The 18,675-nt window shown below is 38.1% G+C and overlaps 1 protein-coding gene across 2 annotated transcripts in view; it reads right to left on the bottom strand.

Moving 5' to 3' along the window:
- ZFAND3 (zinc finger AN1-type containing 3) overlaps positions 1-18,675 on the bottom strand; it is a 132,330-nt gene that overhangs the window by 51,818 nt on the left and 61,837 nt on the right. The window contains exon 1 of one of the 2 annotated variants that reach the window (XM_068676572.1): positions 16,329-16,482. The exons of the other annotated variant lie outside the window; for it this stretch is intronic. Coding sequence (XP_068532673.1) covers positions 16,329-16,467 — 139 coding nt within the window. The 5' untranslated portion in view covers positions 16,468-16,482. Of the gene's footprint in view, positions 1-16,328; positions 16,483-18,675 lie in introns of those variants that run through there. 2 annotated transcript variants of the gene reach the window in all.

Here is an 18,675-nt window from a genome sequence, read left to right as displayed (position 1 = left end):
ATATAAAGGTATCATCGCATCACGAAAACCCCACCCAGTGAAGGTCTAGCTCTATAGCACCTGCACCTGACAGCAGAGCTAGGAAATTAAAACAATTTATCACTGAACTACTTGGGACTGTATAGGTTCTTCAGTGTCTGTCAGAGAATATCTGTAATAACCCAACCCACAGCAAAACCGTGAACTTTAAAGAAACTCTGGAAAACATAAAGCAACCACTTCTTGATCATGACTGTGAGAAATGTCTTATTTTTCACTGATAGGTAGAGAGTGTGAATTTATCAGGAAGAACACCTACCAAAATCGACTGCTAAGAAAACACTCAGTCCATCAGGCAGCTTGCCATGGAGTCTTAAGTGCTGCCACTACAAAAATTGACAGTAATGATGGTTTGACCAATTCTAGAGAGGAACATCAAGAGCAAATCCTGGTACCCGACAGTCCGGAAAAATAAACTGATAAAAGGTTAAGAAATTAGTCTGTAAAACTAAGTGACTGCACTTCTTTAAAGATCCACATGCCACTTAGGAGAAATAATCATTTAACGTGATCCGAGTGCAGCGCAACACTGGGGATATAAAAGAACTAAATACAGGAGAGTATGGAGAAAAAAAAATTCCTGGGGAAAACATCTAAGCAGCTGTGATCTACAGAACTTATTCTCAAAGCAGAATTGGAAAATCTGTAACATGAACATTTAAAAATAGGCAAGACAAATTTTAAAAAATACACAAAAGTTTTGTATTGACTAAGAAAAGAAGAAAACTGACAAAAAGCTGCAGGTCTTGCAGCTCTGCCATTCTCCTAAACTTCTGTATCTTCATCACTTGAATACTTAGTACTAGTAGTACTTTATGAAATTGAATAAATTATTAAGAAAAGTCCCATTTCAAATTAAATTCAGATTGATGATACATCAAAATCTATGCTCACCAAGGGGAAGAAATGTTCATTTTGATTAGAATCTCATAAGTAAACCCATAAAACAAGCACTTTGCAACAGCAGTGAGTTATATGAAGTAAACTAATGAAGTGAACTTCTAGAGGCACTTTTGTAATAAATGAGAGATCTTGAAAACATGACTGTTAACTGATAGAAATAGATTTTAATTACCATTCATATTTATTTTGGACACTTCATTCACAAGACACGTAGGAACTAATATTGTTTTAATAAAGGAAATGCTTCAATTAGCTTCTCTTGTACTGGAGCTATCTTTGCCACTCACCTTATCATGCCCTTTCCAATACCTAGAGAGAATCTTCCAATTTCAAAACATATGTCTATTTTTTTTTTTAATTAATTCCTCCAATCCAAATTATGTGGTTGCAATTAAACTGAACACACGGCTCATTTTCTGTCAATAATAGTCACATGTTGAAGCATTCTCATAAAGTTGCCTATTCTATAAACTGCCAGGATTTTCACTTGGGATAAAAGGCCCCTGCAGCAAATTAAATCTTTCTAGCACTAACCCACGAACTCCTCATCGTTTCCGTCTCCCTCATCTCCAAGTTCAGGCACCTGAAAAACTGCCTTTATCCAAGCTCTAAAACATCACTCAGAGTTACTCATTTCTTGGCCACTTTTCCCCAGTTCTTGCTGTACAACCACGAGGCAGACCTAAGGCTCTTTCTAGAAGAGGAAGGAGAGCAGGGCCTCTTAGTCCCATTTCATTTCCATGCCACTAACCCATCTGCTGAGAGCACAGGCTTCAAAAGCCACCACACAGTCACCACACAATGGAAAAGCAGGCAGATCTCATCCCATATTTTCCTTTCTAAAGGAAAGGAGGGGGAGGAAATACCTGTCTGAGGAGAAGATTTCATATTTTATCGCTACTTAGGTTTAATCACCAAATCAATGAATTGCAAGGTGAAATGTTAGGAGTTTCTTTCCACTCTTCAAAATGTCACTGGAATCTGATGCTTCTTGTTGCCATAAATACCTGCCTTTCATATACAGCACCTGGAGAGAAGTGTGGAGAGAGGGAACACCAAGTGCAACAGGCCTCAGGTGTGGAGGCTAAACTTCGCTATGGTTGGAGCCCACATGGGAAACTTGTGGCTGTGGTAGTCCACAGTAATAGCCAACAGCAGGTCATGTTTTAAATCACACGAATGAGAAAGCTCGCAGGAAACAACTCACATAGTTGTGCCTTAGCTTCAAGCTCTGCAGTTTAGTAACTTCCTAAAGGAGTCCGGGAACTTGGAGGAGTAGCTGTAGTCTCCCCACTTATCATCCCTTCCTCCTTACTCTGCAATCATACAGAAATGCAGAAGAGCACAGTGGTCAATCTGCCAAGGAAAAAAGTGCCAAAGTGAGACTATTCAAGGCGCAAGGAAAGGAAAGATGATCTAGATTTATGAATCCAAAAGGTCAAACACAGCAAACTGTCACTGGATGCAGTTGCCGCAAGCTGCTGCATGATCACTGAACTCTGAGCATGGAACAGCGTGGCTCATGGACACAAAACCAATTTCAGCCCTCTTTGCTTACTTTCAACATACTTGAGGTATATATGTATTTCCCTTTGCAGTCTTTTAGGGAAAAGTACATGAATATGCAGATATCCGAGAACTGCTTACATAAAATAAGCATTGCTTACACTTTTGTGAGCAACAAAACAACAAAATCTTGAGTTAATGAAAACAAATATTTTATTTCTACTTATTCAAATTGTCTTCTTGCAGATAGCAGGAATGTTGAATTCAAGTCAATGACAACAGGCATTTGCATTAGTAGCCAGTTAATCCCAAACAACATAGCTGGAACCCAACCTAAAATATGGATTTATTGTGAAATGGCTGCAAAGTTAAGTCATCTAGTTATGCTCATTTCTAAACCTTAGGGATTTTTTTTTTCCCCTTACAAATGCTGACTATTTCAAAATTTCCACACTTCTCTGCTTTCTTTACATTGAAAGAAGTGCAGAAACTGGAGAGGAATAGAGAAACTACTCTCTTCAGAATGATACGTTTCTCTCCCTCCAGTGGGATCAATGGATAAATAGACTCCACTTATTTGTATACAGCAAATACGTGTGAACTTAAAGCATCTCCTGCCACAATGAAGTGATCCTTCTGCATCTCATTGCTGGAAGATCACTGCTGAAACCTGATAAAAGAATCTTGTCTATGTCCTAATTGAAAAAAAGTGCAATAAACAAACAAAAAATGAATATAATCCTTTTGCTTCATAAATCCATGATTTGTGACTTCTGACTTCTTGTGCCACCACTTGCAAATTACTGGAGATAAGGAAGTTAGTCTTTTGCCAGTGCTGTTTCCAGAGCTCTGGGTTGCATAAGGTTATTAGGCATGGGAGATTTACAATCACTTAGACACGAGTCTTCATGAGTAAATAATAATAACAAAATCTCTGTATCACAGCAGTGATGTGTAGACCTGTAACAATATATTAATTAAATACTGGTAAGGTGGAATCCTGCATGCGAAAACAGATTCTGTGACCAGTTCTCCATGTTCCAAGCTTTGTTCCAAGGAGATCAACAGCTTCATGGCCACACGATTGGGACTCCTCCTCACCTAAAGGCTCCACTTGTTTTGCTTTCCATCTAGAGGCTCAGAGAAAATTTACAGGATTACACAAGTTCTTCTATTAACAACACAAAACAGGGAAAAACTATTTTGAGTGTTCAAGTAGGGGTAAGGGTGCAGAAAGCGCAATTTTCAATGCATTTACCAGAAAGAACAGGACAAATCATCCCCAAATGCTTATCAACAAAAAGGAAAGCAAGGATGAAAAATGCTATTCTCATGCATTCAGCTAGTTTGCTCGCATCTGAAGTGCAATATCCAGGAAATGCAAGGAACAAAAATGTACTTTCCAGAAGTGTTTGAAAGCATTCTTTCAAGTGTTTTTGTTATGCTTAAACAGAGCTGGAAATAACATAGTATTGCTTCTTCAAGAGCTTGCACTGTACAGAAACAGCTTATCATTGAGCCCACCCCTGAAAAGATTGTAGGGAAAATATTAGAAATTATCTGCTTTTTGGTGTTAGTAAGCTAGAAGATAAATGGTTAACAGATAAGCTTTATCCTCAAGTTATGGTGTCTAATTCTGTTTCAACAGCACGTAACTCCAGGCATTACTTTGGAAACTAAGTGAGGATTGGCACGTAAACCTCAGCTCAAATAACTAAATATGAATAAACTAAAGGATACATAATTTTTCAGGAAGAGCTGAGTGATTACTAGAAGCTAATAGCTGTTTCGTGCACTCTGTTCTGATTACCTGATTAAAGCATGAGCATCCAGAGCCTATCCTTAGTAGGACAGCAAAACACAACCAACTCCAACAGCAAGAGGGCAGGTAGCCAAAAAGTCGCATTAGCTCAGAAACTCAGAGCAAACTTGGGACAAGCAGCCCAACCTCTCCGCCACCGTTCACAAAGAATAAGAATGGCAGGAACCTCCCTGTGCAACCCAATTCTCTTTTGAAAAGTTCTCCTTAGCCTTCAGGAGCTAAGAGGCATGCCCCACCAGGAAATTTCTAGTTGAGTGCATGATGCAGCACATTAAATTATGTGATGTCTACCAGCAGAGGGAGGTGTTCTATTAGATTGCATTTTCTGAAGACTTCCTTCCCTGCACATTGATTTCAACGTTATTTAATCATCACCAGTGGGGAACAAGCTTCCTTCTTTCTTTAAAGGCACTTTGAAGAGTCTCTTGTTATGCACATCCACTTTAGACTAATTACTGCTCTGGTAAATTTGATTTTCTACTTAACAGAAGCAACTCAGTAACTAATCCAACATTTCCAACTCAAAACTGCCAGCAGAAAACCCTGCCCTTTATCCTCTCTTTCTGACCCATAATGTGATGACAATAGAAATTCTCATTTTCCCACCTGACCAGGAAGGATTTGAGATTTATTTTTTTTTACAAAACAAACTATTCCAGCTTTCTTCAGTGGGGAGAGAAAAATGAAGTGGCATCACCTTGCTCTGTTGGCTGAATCACTTCAGCAAACCATCCAGCTTGAAAGACACACAAATTAAAAAGGGGAGAGGGAGATTTACAGTAGGAAGACCAATGTTATTTCATCTTTGTAAATTCTGCTGCAAAATAATGTGGGAATAACCAATATTATGGTTTCCTGAAAGACAAAGGAGTGGTGCTGACAAAGCCCAACTGCAGGCATTTAATTTGTGCATGACTGTGAGTGGGCAGACACCTCTGGAAAAAGATTCAGAATATCAACATCAGGAGAAAAACTACTGCAATATTAAGTGTCTAACTTACTCTCTTGAAATACCTACTTGTCTCTGCTGACTACGCTTGGCAACTCAGTTACGCATAGGGAAAAAATATCCCACAAACCAGCCATCTCTCTTTACAACTGTTTCACTTATTCTGCAGAAGTAAGGAATAAAAGCAAGCCCCTTGTGTTCCAGAAGAGAGCTGTAGGCTTCCTACACTGAAGAGCTGAACAGCTGCTATCTGCAAGACTAAACAACAAAAAAATAAAAATCTTTATGAAAAAGAGAGCATTAGGGTTTTCGGTGTGTATCATTTCAAATACAGGGTACACTAATTCCTGCCTTCAGGAGACAAACCAACCAACAAACCTGTGCTATCCACTGCATTGGCTATTTCTACCTAAAGTAAAGTCTAAGTTCTTCAACATCAGAATTTCAGGTATGTACTGAATGTATGTACTGAAATGAAAATGTATGTACTACATTTTTTATGCCCATATATGAAATTACCTTCATGAAAATACATATATTTAGCACAGGTCAAAATGGAAGAAAAAGGCTTTTTTTTTTCCTCATGAGAAAGGAACACCAGAAACATCAGTTTTATTCATGCCATGGCTTGGATGATCTCTAGACCCACTACTTGCACAAACAAAAAGTTTTTATTTAAATAAAAAACGTGCATCACTAATTTAAAGTCAGTTTTAAGAAACGTTTCTCTTATTTGCCTAATGTTTAAGTAAATACTAACATATATAGATTCTCAGCAAATAATAGTAGCAGCTCAACTGAAAAGAGGAGTAAAATAAGGGTATTTCAGGTTATTACATCTATCCATAACCTATTGCTTTTTTGTTCATTTATTTTTTGTTTGTTTGTTTCTCCCCCTAGAAATAGATTCCAAGCTGATACATGTTTTCTCCAAGATTTTAACTAAGAAATTAATTCACGGACTTCCATGCTAACCGCACTGATATTCCACGGGATCTCATATCTAGTTAAATACATTTGAATCTTAATTCTTGTTTATAAAGGCAAGTCTCCTACACCCAATTTCACAAAGACCCAAGAGTGTCCCTAGTTACATCCTATCTCCTTCCTGCCAAATTCAGCAAAGACTAAGAACACATTAGCTCTACAAAGACGCTGATATCAAACCCATGCATTCAATTCCACCAACATACTCCCTTGCTAATTAATTTGTGACCTCTGCAACACACAGTGGGACGTCTATCTGCAGTCTCCTCTAGTTCCCAGCTCAGAACATAATTCAATCTGGACTGCAACTCTGGCCTGACTTCCTGCTTATTCCTTCATTTCCAAGTTCCCCAGGCTATATTGAAACTTGTCAGCTGCATCTGGGATAAACAATATGGCTACAGAAGCTCAACTTTCAATTACAAGATTGTACTATTTCATATTTAATATTACGAAGGGCACTCCTTTTTCTATTTTGCAGACATTTACACTAACAGCTGTCGTAATTCTATTTTGCCTGGTCTGTCCTGAGTCAAATTCTGCATTATTAAATCACCACCAAACCTAGTACTGTTTGTGATGCTGCTCAAGAGAGCAGATTTCAATTTACACATTTACAAGAAGTTCTGAAAAACAAAGACAAATCAGTGACCCAAAGAGACCACAGTTGCAGAGGTGACAGATGATATCCAAGCTTCTGTAGTATGTTCAACTGGAATATTTCAATCTGCTTTATACTGAAATATACACCATTTAGAGTGAGAAATGTCCCATGTAATACGCTTGAAGGTAAAGTTTGTGCTTACAGTTGAATCATCCTTTTGGTATTTGCAAATGGACTTTGAATGCTGTTAGTTACATTTCCCTAGCCATTTTGTAAAGGTATCCAACTGCCTTTAGAGATAGGGAAAAGCTGTGCATCAAGAAAATTAAGCCACTTCTTCAATTTCATGCTGGAGAGATGCATGACAAAGTCAGGAAGCCTACATTCATCTCAAATTTGGAAAGCTTTCTTTTTTTTTTTTTTTTTTCTCTCCACGAGTATTTTTAGAAGCTGTGAGAACAGTTTGCCCTGTTTTCTTAGTCTTGCACTCTTGGCCATTATTGGTGACAGGGTGCTGCCTAGCCAGAGCTTTGGCTGGCTCTGCACAGACATTCTTTTACCCAGGTCCATGAAGCACTTAGGAATTATTCACTTGAGCAAAGGAAACAGCTTGAAGATAGCAAGAGTGGCAACACTGTACAGAGAACGGAACTGAAGAAAGCAGAGAAAAAAATCAGCAAAGAAAGAATATAGTTAGGAATATTTTACGTAAAGAAAATAGTTTGGACTATTCTATGTACAGGAATGTTCTAACACCACAAATCAGTTAAAAATCAATATTCCAAATACTGGTCATTTTGCTCACAGATTGTAAAGTTTGACATTTATATCTTGCTTAATCACACTGACCCTCCTAGATGAGCAAAACCTGTTTTTTTTATGACCATCTCTGAAAAAGAGCTCATCCAATCCTGCTGAAAAGAAACTGCACTTACAGAATATTTACATAGCCTGCTATTGTGCGGGTATGGCTAGTTTAAGTTCAAGCAAAATAACACGACGACTGACATCAGGAGCTTTTCAGCCCTTGACTTTTGCTCTCCTTTTCCAGAAGACCCTGAGGTAGCACATCATGAGGTGTGTAAAGTTACCACTTTCTGGTTCTAGAGCTTCTTTCTCTTATCCATGCTTATCAAATCTGAAGTCTCTTCCTTTCTCTGTACTCTCAAAAAAAAAGCTGTTTTAGAAACATGAAACTTGTGTTCTTAGGTCAATTTAAAGATGGCTTAATCCACATAATATATATTTCTCATCAAATCTGCTTTGCAATAAAACTGCAAAATATCGATCTGCAATGCCACGAGAATAACTGTGTTAGTCCGAAGTCAGCAGCAGCCCTTCATGTCTAAGGCATGACACTACTCTGAAAGATTTTCAGACTGTTTTTACATCAAAATTACGTAGCAGAAAAGTAATCATTTTAAAAATGCACTATAGTCACAAAGACTGCTAAGAACATGCTCATCTGTCAGATTCATTGCGATTCATTGCCTAATTCATGCCACAGACTGAGGCAGACACAGGTCAGTGGGGAGCAGCAGTTGTACATGCCATGAATGATGTGTCACCAACTTCCAGGCTGCAGACTTGTGTTTATGATTTTCTGCATTACCTACGTGCCAGACCTCTTCTTTTAGTACTCTGCAAGGTATACTATTGCTAGCTATATTTGTACTGTCTTCTCACCTAAACATCATTCTTCTTTCATTTCCTTTAGTCATTCTCTTCTGCCAACGAGGACAGAAAAAAAAAAAAAAAGAAAAAAATAAACCACATAGCTAAAAGCAAGTAAGAGTAACTTTATCCTTAATACACTGCATTAGCAAAAGATGCTAGTGCTGTATAAATGGAAAGCTGTCCCAATGCACCTGAATCCTGTCAAAGGCAGAGAACGCTGACAGTAACATGTTTAGGAAGATCTGGAAGTTCAGTAAGGTACAGAGCTATCCCTCTGCAGTTCTGAATACATCTTCATGGTTTCTTTCAAAACAAAACACGGAAACAAATCACAGCCTGCTCTTCTGATGCTGAGCAAGCGGAGTTTCTATTATCTTCATTACCTGTTCAATGACAGCTGACTGAAAGGCTTTCATCAAATCTCATGTGGTGAAGAACAGAAGGCTTTAGCTTTCCACCTGGATGCCTGATTAGTACTAAAATATCTGCAAAAACATCAGCTGTTAAAAATTGCTTGGAAAAAGTGTTGGAAGCGTAGCTCTCTAACACAAAATGCCTGCCTAACTGAAGTTCAAATGAAACTGATCCAAAACTGCCAAGCTAAAACTACTGTGTAGATTTCTGTCTTACTGACAAGCTACAAGTTATTTTTACATTGCAATTTTTCACAAGAGGAGAACCACCATCTACAGCAGGTGATGCCACAGACCTATCACTAGTGCCAGGAGTTTCTCCACGCTCCTGTGCTCGGTGCCTGCACTTGCTCAGTTTTCCCGAATGAGTGGGAACAATGAACAGGAAGGAGGAAATCCACAGCTGGGAACTTCTGAAATTTTTAAACCGAGGTTACATGCCTTGATTAGGCAAAAGATAACATCTGTTCTGTACGCAACTGCAAAAAACAGATGCAAACAAAACCATCTGCACAAGAGATTTTTGTAAATCCTGTTTCAACTACAGCATTAGAAATCACATCAGAAAAATACAGAACACTAGAATATATATTTATCTACTTAAGAACAGTTGCTATTTCTTGAAAGTGTCCAGTGGAGGTAACAATACCTTATGCAATTTCTTTAAAAACCACCACTCAGATTGCTCCGTAATTCAATTATTCATCTAGAACACATCTGTGGATGCAAACGGAAAAGCAAGCGTATGATAGCAACTTCAAGTGCTTTTTCCAGCTAAACCTGCAATTGCAGACTAAAAATGATATTTAAAATTCCGTTCAACAAGTAAATATAACGAGAGTAGAGTGAATAGAAAATAAATCGCTACACAGGGAGGGAAAGGATGCTCCCAAGATAACATGCACGTGAAAGTAATTTTTATCAGAAAATAAAAATCAGAATGGGCCTCAAAATGAGATGTAATAACAGCATGCGATTTACATACTGCTTTTATTTTTAAAATATTCATTTGTCATTTTTAATAATGCATTATATAACCTTAGATCAGTTATGATTCAAAATTATGAGAGTAGTATACATGCCAGGTTCCCACTGAACTAACTCAACAAGTCATTTGGTTTGGTTAGTTCAATTTATAGCAAAATACACTGATAAATACACCTTAAACTTAATGAAGTTTATGAATAGCTGCTGCTCTCCTAAGAACGATTTGGCAAGCAAAATTTTTGTGAGGACATCCACTGGGTCCTTTCTCTCCTCTGCTTTCCCTGTAGAGGTTTTGAGCAGGCTGAGACATCCCTCCTCATCTACACCCTACCCGTAGCTCTTCTTTTCAAATGGAAATGGTGCCTTGAGAACAGAACTATCACTTGACCATGCCATTCTCCCATTTAATCCTCTCAGTATTTTTTCATGTGCCAGAATTTAGTCACAATGATGAAAGCTTTACTCTTGTGGCACAGTATTACCTTTAAATCCTGTATTTCATTATCTGTTTTCCAAGATTGTTCACCCTAATTAGGGCCTTACTGAGTAAGAAGGCAACAATTCCTGGGCTCTCCAGCCAGTGTAACGTTGCTTCTTCTAATCAACATGTTGGCAAAAAAGAGAAAACAAACCAAAACGATCAGAGTTATTTTAATCCAGTACCATGACAGGCAGTCACTGTCAGACTGGGACACACAGCATGCTGTCAGGCCATGCTCTCAGTAACTACATGAAGTACAATACAAGAGATGCTACCCTGCCCTTTTTAAGATCCACAACCATACTCAAATGCAAATCTTAAACTTTTCCACCAAAGTGGTTAGAAGCCAGAGCAACAACAACAAAATGCACAGAAGAGCAGCAACTTACTGGCTTCAAAAAGCTCCACTACTTGAGCTGGTTTTGCTGACTTCATGAAATCTTCCTTTTACTGATTAAGAACCTTTTCCCTCAGATATCCACACAGTTGTATAGTCTCTACTGAAAACAGCAGTCATTTTTATAAATATTAATGTTTTATATCTACAAAGGCAGCCAGCCGTGAAGAACAGTTTTTCTTCAAAAATCTTTGTTTTGATTTTCTGTGGCTCCACCCAATCTCACATAAATTGGGTTAGCCCCAAGATTCCACTTGGATTTTCATCTTTATGTTCATTTATATTTTAAATACTTAATACTGAGGATAAAAGGCTGTATGCATTTTAAGTGTTTGTGTATTAAAAATGCTTTAGGAGATACTGTTTGGCAAAGAGCTCTGCAATGACACTTCCAGACACTGAGGAGAAGCATGCCTTCAAGTTAATTTTCTTTGCTCCTCATTTCACCAGACTCTAAAAAGAGCAAAGTAACCTCTTGGTTGTCACTCACTGTTTTCTGACTTACACCGTTCACTTGCAGATTTTTGAAATTTGAGAATAATTTAACCATTCAGAACATCTTCTGACATTTACATTCAGCATAGCCACTACACGTTCATAGCACTAAGTGAGTTATGATCTGCTGAAGGAGAAAAAGAAGAAAAAACAATTCGGAAAACACGTAAATACTGTGATTATACTGACAAAATCCTCAGAACTGACAAATTACACGATGTGTCTGACCCATTTAGAGTCAATACCTTGCTTTGAGATCTGACCAGCAACTTCCACGTTCCCATCAGTAGCTTGATGGAGCTGCACAAGCCATCAGTCACACATACAGAACTTCCAGTTCGAGTGTCTAACCAGAGACAGGCTTAGTGTGAATTAGTACCTTACACCTTCACAACAAGTCATTGTACTTGTGAAGTATCTTGCTTCCTTGCGCTGCAGTCTCAAGGATCTTTGATTAACATATTGTAATTTGATGGCTTGCTATTTATACACAAAAGTTAGAAAGCCTTAACTCACTCCTCTTGCTTACAATTCCCAAAGTTCTCAAATGACATTTGAACAAATGATTTAATCTCCATGTAGCTGAATATATATATATATCAACCTTCGGCATAAAACACCAGGGTCACAAGTTTGGAATAAAAGCAAGTGTTAAAGATGGTTTTTCCTGGGTGTTGAGATGGTCTAACATTTAGCACAAGGTCCACTTCTCTGTTTACATGGCACTCAACGCTACAGGGACCCGAGTTTCTCTCTCAGATATTTAAATACTACTGATTTCTTCTATTGCACACTTAAAAAATGAGAAGTAGAAAATTAATTTTGACAGGTTAAAGTCCTTTTGTGGGAAATTCCGAACTAATCCCACATCTTCAGATCTTTTTCCTTTCCCACTTGTATTTCTTTCTTCTACCACATTGGGTTCAGCATCACTTTAAAGACTTAGGTGCTTTGATAATATCCTAATTATTGAGTATGTACATACAAATTTCCACATTAAAAGTAAAAAATAGAAAATAAGTTTAAAGCCCTAAATAACTACAAACATGTGGCCCACTATCTTTAAGAAATTTAAGAAAATGTGACTTTTCTACTCCAAACTGACAATTTGATTGCACTAAGAAGAGCTCTGCTTTCCTCCTCTCATCTCCAAGGGACCTCAATAGGAAGAAACAGTTATTATTTCTATCATTTTCTAATGACTAGCAGAATTTGTCCCATCGCAGTGGAAAACTGCCCTGGTTTTCATTATCTGTTTGTCTTCTATGCACTGGATCACATATATATACTAGTAATAAAAATCAGATATGTGAAACGTAGGGGGAAAGTTATTGGCCAAAATCTGCAACAAACTCCCTTAGAAACCACGAACCACTACCAGTTCACTGATTTAATTCTAACTGGAGCTGGACAAGATGGAGGAGGCACACCAAAGACTGAGAGGCTACATAAATCACAAGAAAGTTTACACAATATCAATTATTTAAAATAACAAAACAATCCTTTAATTGTATGGGAGTAGAGTGCAACACAATGTTTAAGCACGTCCAATAACATTTAGGAACTTGAGTGGCCCTTTTTTGTTATATCAAAATCTGAGCACATAACATTCACAAGATACATTTCTCAAATCGGTGCATGCTGCAAAAGCATTTTTCTTCATTACCTATCATGTTTCATCCATTAAACTATTGGCTTCCTCAGAGGGCAGAAACAAATCACCAACTATGTTAAATGGATAAAACCACCAAGAATAACTATGAAAAATTACAGAATTCCCAAGAGATAATATTTATTTTCTGTTACAAGAGCAAGTCCTACTAGGATGATGAGGAGAATAGATGGGATGGAGAGCCAAAGTAAGGAAGAGAGACTACATTTTTATTTTTTTTTAATGGTATATTTAAAAGGCAGGGTTTTTTCTTTTTCTCTGTGAAAATGACAATGACCTTAAAAAACCCAATCACCTTAAAAACATCTTACAATTCAGCAGTGAAAGCAATTGTGTTAATTTTCATCAGAACTTCACATGAGCAACAATGCAATGATTTCTAAGGAACAGAAAGGAACTCCAAATGTGCAAGTCAGATGAAGAACATTTTATACAGGTACATGCAAGAAGCCTAGAAACTGTTGAGAACAGAACATGCCTAGTGACAAAGCTGATTTTATGCCTGCACTGGGATTACATTTATATAGCCAGTTGTACATTGCACAGAGATATTGGGTTGAGAAAAATGCAGCATTGGGATAAAACACGGAACACAAACGCGAGCAGGAAAAGATCTTAATCATCTTTAAAAACTGCTTGTTACACTAATATGCTGTGACCACTGGACATAGAAAGCTTACCCCCAGCAGCTTTGGCAGGAGAGGTAAGAATCTGATCACTTGATAGTGTTCTTGGTCAGCTGCTCAAAAGGCAACACGCAAGAGCCCTCAAAAGACCAATTTGGCGATACTCGGCAAGGAGTACAAACAACACCGATTCTGGCAAGAACATTACCAGCTAAAAAATTCATGGCGTGAGAAGACAGAGAAAACAGAGTAAGTAGAAGAATGAACAGGAGAATTTATATTACAGTCATTTTCTTTCACAAGACCGTACCATCCAGCGCGCAGGATACGCATTTGTGTCAGAGCACTTGGGACCTGTTCTGCTTCTCAACACGCTTTCTGGATGATGGTGCACAAGTCAGTTGAACAGAATTTCTTTCCACTTCTCAGTTTGACAAGACCAGCAAATTGAAAAGTCTTAAGTCAATGAGCATAAGGCTAAGTACAGTAAAGCATCACAGATTTCTCAAGCAGACATACCGAATCTTTAGATTAAACTTCAAGCCACCAGTCAATACACTTAACTTTTCCCATATCTTATGTTGGCCTTCTATTTGCCAGCAGATCTCCAAACAGTGCTTTAAAACAAGTCTGGATATAAAAAAACCCACTGCTTTATTAATTATTTATTAATTGTTGTTTTTACTGCGTCACGTAGTACTAAAGAAATTTTTTATTCCAAAAAGCTTGTCCAAAGAATTAGTATTTCCTATTCTGCACAAACATACAATATTAATATTTAATTAAAGGACTAGCAAATTAAAGGACTAGCTGAAGACCAATACATTAACCTAGCGCTCTTCCTCCATACAGAGTACTTGTCTCGGAAAGCCTTACACCAGTGAACCCACTACATTCTGACTTTGGTGTCCAAATCATTCATCTTCCCCACAATGCTCATCTCAGCTAGGATGATGTTTGATCTGATTGTAACAGATTTCCATTTCAGAACCAATTGTAACTCTCAGCATGGGATTGTATACAACTCCAAGGAGACGGTCTCATCCAAGAATCTGCTGACGGGCACTTGTTTAGAGTTGCAGTATTTTCCATATGGGGGTGAGAGCTCAAGGAGAAAGGTTAGTTGGAAAAAAAAAAAAAAAAGAACATTTAAAAGAAGTGACACTTCCTTCCTGCTAATCATATTGATATGACTGCATATGAAACCTGACTTAAGTGCTCATGGCATTTCTATTTACCTTTAGAAATTTCACCGCAAGCTGTCTTCTCTCTTTATAGGTGCTCTTCACTGCACCCAGTGAGCTGCAGCAATTAATGCAAAGCAAGAAAGCTGCTCTGCAAACCTGCTGACAGCTGTTTAATGGGAGAGGTGGAAAGTGGTGGACGTGTCCTGGCAGTGCACTTAATGGATACACAAACACCTCCAGTCATCAACCCAGAGTGATAGTGGCAGAAAATTAACTGAGAGATACAAAGCTCATTTAACAAAGAGACCCACAGCAATCTGGACAATATAAGACTGTGTAAAGGTTGGGAGAGGGAAAACAAGAAGATGCATTTCTTCACGGAGATGGCAGTCTTTAATTTCACAAGTCATTTTATTTAGCCTTGTTGCTTCAGTGCACAAACTGTTGCCTCTGCTTTGCAAAGCAAATGCTTTTGTACAGATCTGTAAGCTCCCTGGATAGAGCATGTCACAGACTTGCTCGAGTTTAAAGGAGATTTTCATGTTAATAACACTGCCACCATACCACGTTTTCTTCAGACACTTCAGAACGTGGTTGTAATATAAATGATGGTCTGGCTCACATTATGCCCATTTCAAAATCCGAATTTCATCCACTGACAGCCCTACTGTGTGCAACTACTGACAGAAGAGTTAACCAGTATATTGACTGAAACCAACTTATTGGCAGTGGGAAATAAAGAGAAAGACCTATAAATAGTAATTAAGAAAAATCCTTACTTCATTTTTAAGCACGCAAAAAAAAGCAGAATTATTTATCTATTCGTTCTGCAGTAGCAACTACAGCAGAAACAGGGCTGTTGTGCAAGGTGTGGTGTACACAGAAGAGAACATGCAGAGACCAGGCTAAAAAAAGTATTATTTGGAATGCTACAGTGCCCTTCAAATATGTAATAAAATCACCAAAGTCCAAGGTCCTCCACTGAATTTGTGCGATTCACCTTTTGGTGACTAAGAAGATCAGATTGCCCTCTTTTATGATTCAGCACAAGGGGCAATCATTCTGTCAATTAGAATATTCCTGAGCAATTTTCTGTGGCACTGCGAGCATGCTTCTTATTGCAGACTAATAAAATTTCAAGCCCACGAATCCTTTGCAATAATCGAAATGAGGAAAATGTCAAGCTGTCTGTTTTCTGGAACCTGACATTTCCCACCACCAAACACAAACACCTGGTGACCTGTAAATCCACTACATCCTCTCCTCCTCCAGATCACTTCTTTGAAATATCTGTGTACCAAGAGCTTAAAAAAAGTCTGTAAACCCCCAAATATTATAATGGCATAAAGAACCAGCAATAAACTTTTAGAATTACGCACCCATCTTACGTGTCATTAAATGGGAAAAAATCTTTTACAGGCTGCAGTAATGAAAAAAGTTTAAACCTCAGCAAAAATAAACCTCGCTTTACTTTTTTCAAAAATCAGTTTTCAAACACAGTTCTTCTGATCTCTAGTTGATGACGATTTTATTCCAAAAACTGGAAAAAGAGAACCCTCGACCTATCCCACTCAATTACTTACATGAGCCAAAAGTCTGAAATATTGTCCAACGCAAAAATAACCTCAGCACTTTCCAACCAAAATGTATCCAAAACAAGATGACTGCATCGTTTAAAAATCTCCTACTGCAGACAGGAACACACCACAGTTGGGGTAACATTTCTTCTAACAGCTGTGGCAGTTTAAGCAGCTTTCACTGCCTGTTCCTCAGCTGACCGTCCCACACCATGCTTTCAGCTGTGCCAGCGCGACTGCATGATGAACCACACCAGAAAACCAAGCTGAATTTGGAAGAAATACAAACACGCCCCCTCATCCCAAAGAGCCTCATACACCAGAACAAACCCAGTTTTGCTGTCAAACTTTTTGGACACCAGCGAGCAGGACGTAGTTGCCAGCCAGTTGCATAGCAGCACCAGAGGGGTGATGCTGATGAGGGAGCAAACAAGGGCGTCCTGAAATCCTGGCTTTAGTTTCAGGTATCCAAAGAGTGAACACTGCTCCGGTTTTCAGAGGTCATGTCCTGAACATTTAAAGCCATTTACAAAAATCCAGTAGCCTAGTTGTCATTGCTTTAGTAGCTTTACAGGAAAGTTTTCTTAAATGAAACCTTCTTCCTGTAGAGGCATATGTATTTTAATATCCATGAACGTGCTATACTTGCAGATGATGCATCAATACCTTTTATCTCCTTCTCCATACAGCTCAATCAGCTTTCTAAAACCCAAACTTCAGAATGCATTTTCCCTTTGACATGTCTGGAACATGTTTCAGTGCACTTCTCATTTAGAAGGAACTGTAGAAAGCACAAGCTCTCCCTCTCTAAGAGAGTTAAGCATTTGTAACAAACATTCTAAAACAATCCCCACATCTTCCACAAATATCCTTTTTTTTTTTTTTTTTTTTAAACTAAAGGACAAAATTCCTTCCTTTGTAACCATGCATGCCTTTGCCAGAAGTATCAAGGGAGCCAAAAATTTAGATAGATTTAAAAGAGGCAACATTGGCATTGCTTCTAAGAGAATACATAAATTACAAATGAAACCCGTCTGCTCTGGAGGGATATTAGTTGACAGTGAGGGCAAAAAGAAGCCTCCCTTTCCTACCAGTTATTAGCTAGTTGTCCATTTTGTGCTTCTTTGCTCCTTCTCCTAGCAGAATTTCTGGACATCTCCTGCTCCAGAGAAGGTCCTGAATGCTATTGGATTCAGTGCAGTAATTTTGATGATATTCCTGAATTTTTCTCAGCAATAATGAAGGGAATGCATGAATTTATTTTTATCTTCGTGCTTTCAGTGCTGCACGCTTTGGTTAGAAGGCATCTGTAAGCATTTCCCTGTCCAAAACAACATTTTAGCATGTCATTGGCATGGATTCCTTTTTTCTAGAATGAAGAGATCCCAAAACCAAGACATCTCTACTTACTCCTGAATTGACTTTCAGACAACTTGACAACATCATTATTTTTATTAGTTTATTTTTATTATTTTATTAGTTTATTTCCACTGTCTGTTCAGTATGGCTAACGTGTAACTGTTCCCTCCCTTGTACCACCTCACAGAGCTTTGCAAGCACAATATACTGACATAGAGAACTCATCCAGGAACTGGTATTTTTTGATGGGCTACTATTCCACAAGATCAGTCTTCTGTTTGGCCAAAACAGCCATGCCAGCAGAGGGAAAAAGCAAGTGAGGCTTTCTATTTTGGCTTACCTATACCCCTTCCTATTGCTGGTGGAACTCCAAAGTGAAACTTTCAATTTGAGCTAGCCTGACTTCAGTCATCTATTTTCATTCGTTCATCATTCATCAGTTTAATCAAGCTTCAGATCAAACTTCCCAACCCTGAGCTTGGAACTTCTGACCAGGAGCCTAGGGGCCAAGATTGGTCCAAATATTGAGAAACTTCACAAAATAAAAACTTGAGAACCTGAGAGCTTAAGCACTTCTTTGAGGCACAGTTACTGGTTGGCAGGTAAAAACGGTAAAGAGCAATGAAACAAAAGACATAAAATCTAGTAAAACAATCTGTACCACTGTTTGTCTAGTTCTGCATGAAAAAAGTGATGTCCAAAATTAAAACAAAATCAGAAAAAAACAGTTTGTAGTGGAAAGATATGAGGTAAATGCAGCTGTTAAATCAGGAGACAGCTTAGGCCTTCTGAAAGTGATTTTTAGGAAAAGTAGTGACACAAAACATAACATTATGACTCTAGGAGATGGTGTTATCTTTAAGATATAAAAAAAAAGAACATATCAGTGTCACCTTGCTGTCAGCAGAAAAATTTGTATGTTGTTGTCTGTCCAACTCAAAGGACAATGGTAGGAGAAACCTAAGCAGTGAGCTCCACAGCTTTGCAGATTATG

The sequence above is a fragment of the Anas acuta genome, chromosome 3 (genome assembly GCF_963932015.1).
Source record: "Anas acuta chromosome 3, bAnaAcu1.1, whole genome shotgun sequence".
In the NCBI taxonomy this organism is placed as follows: domain Eukaryota; kingdom Metazoa; phylum Chordata; class Aves; order Anseriformes; family Anatidae; genus Anas; species Anas acuta.
This window is presented reverse-complemented; position numbering and strand designations above follow the sequence as displayed.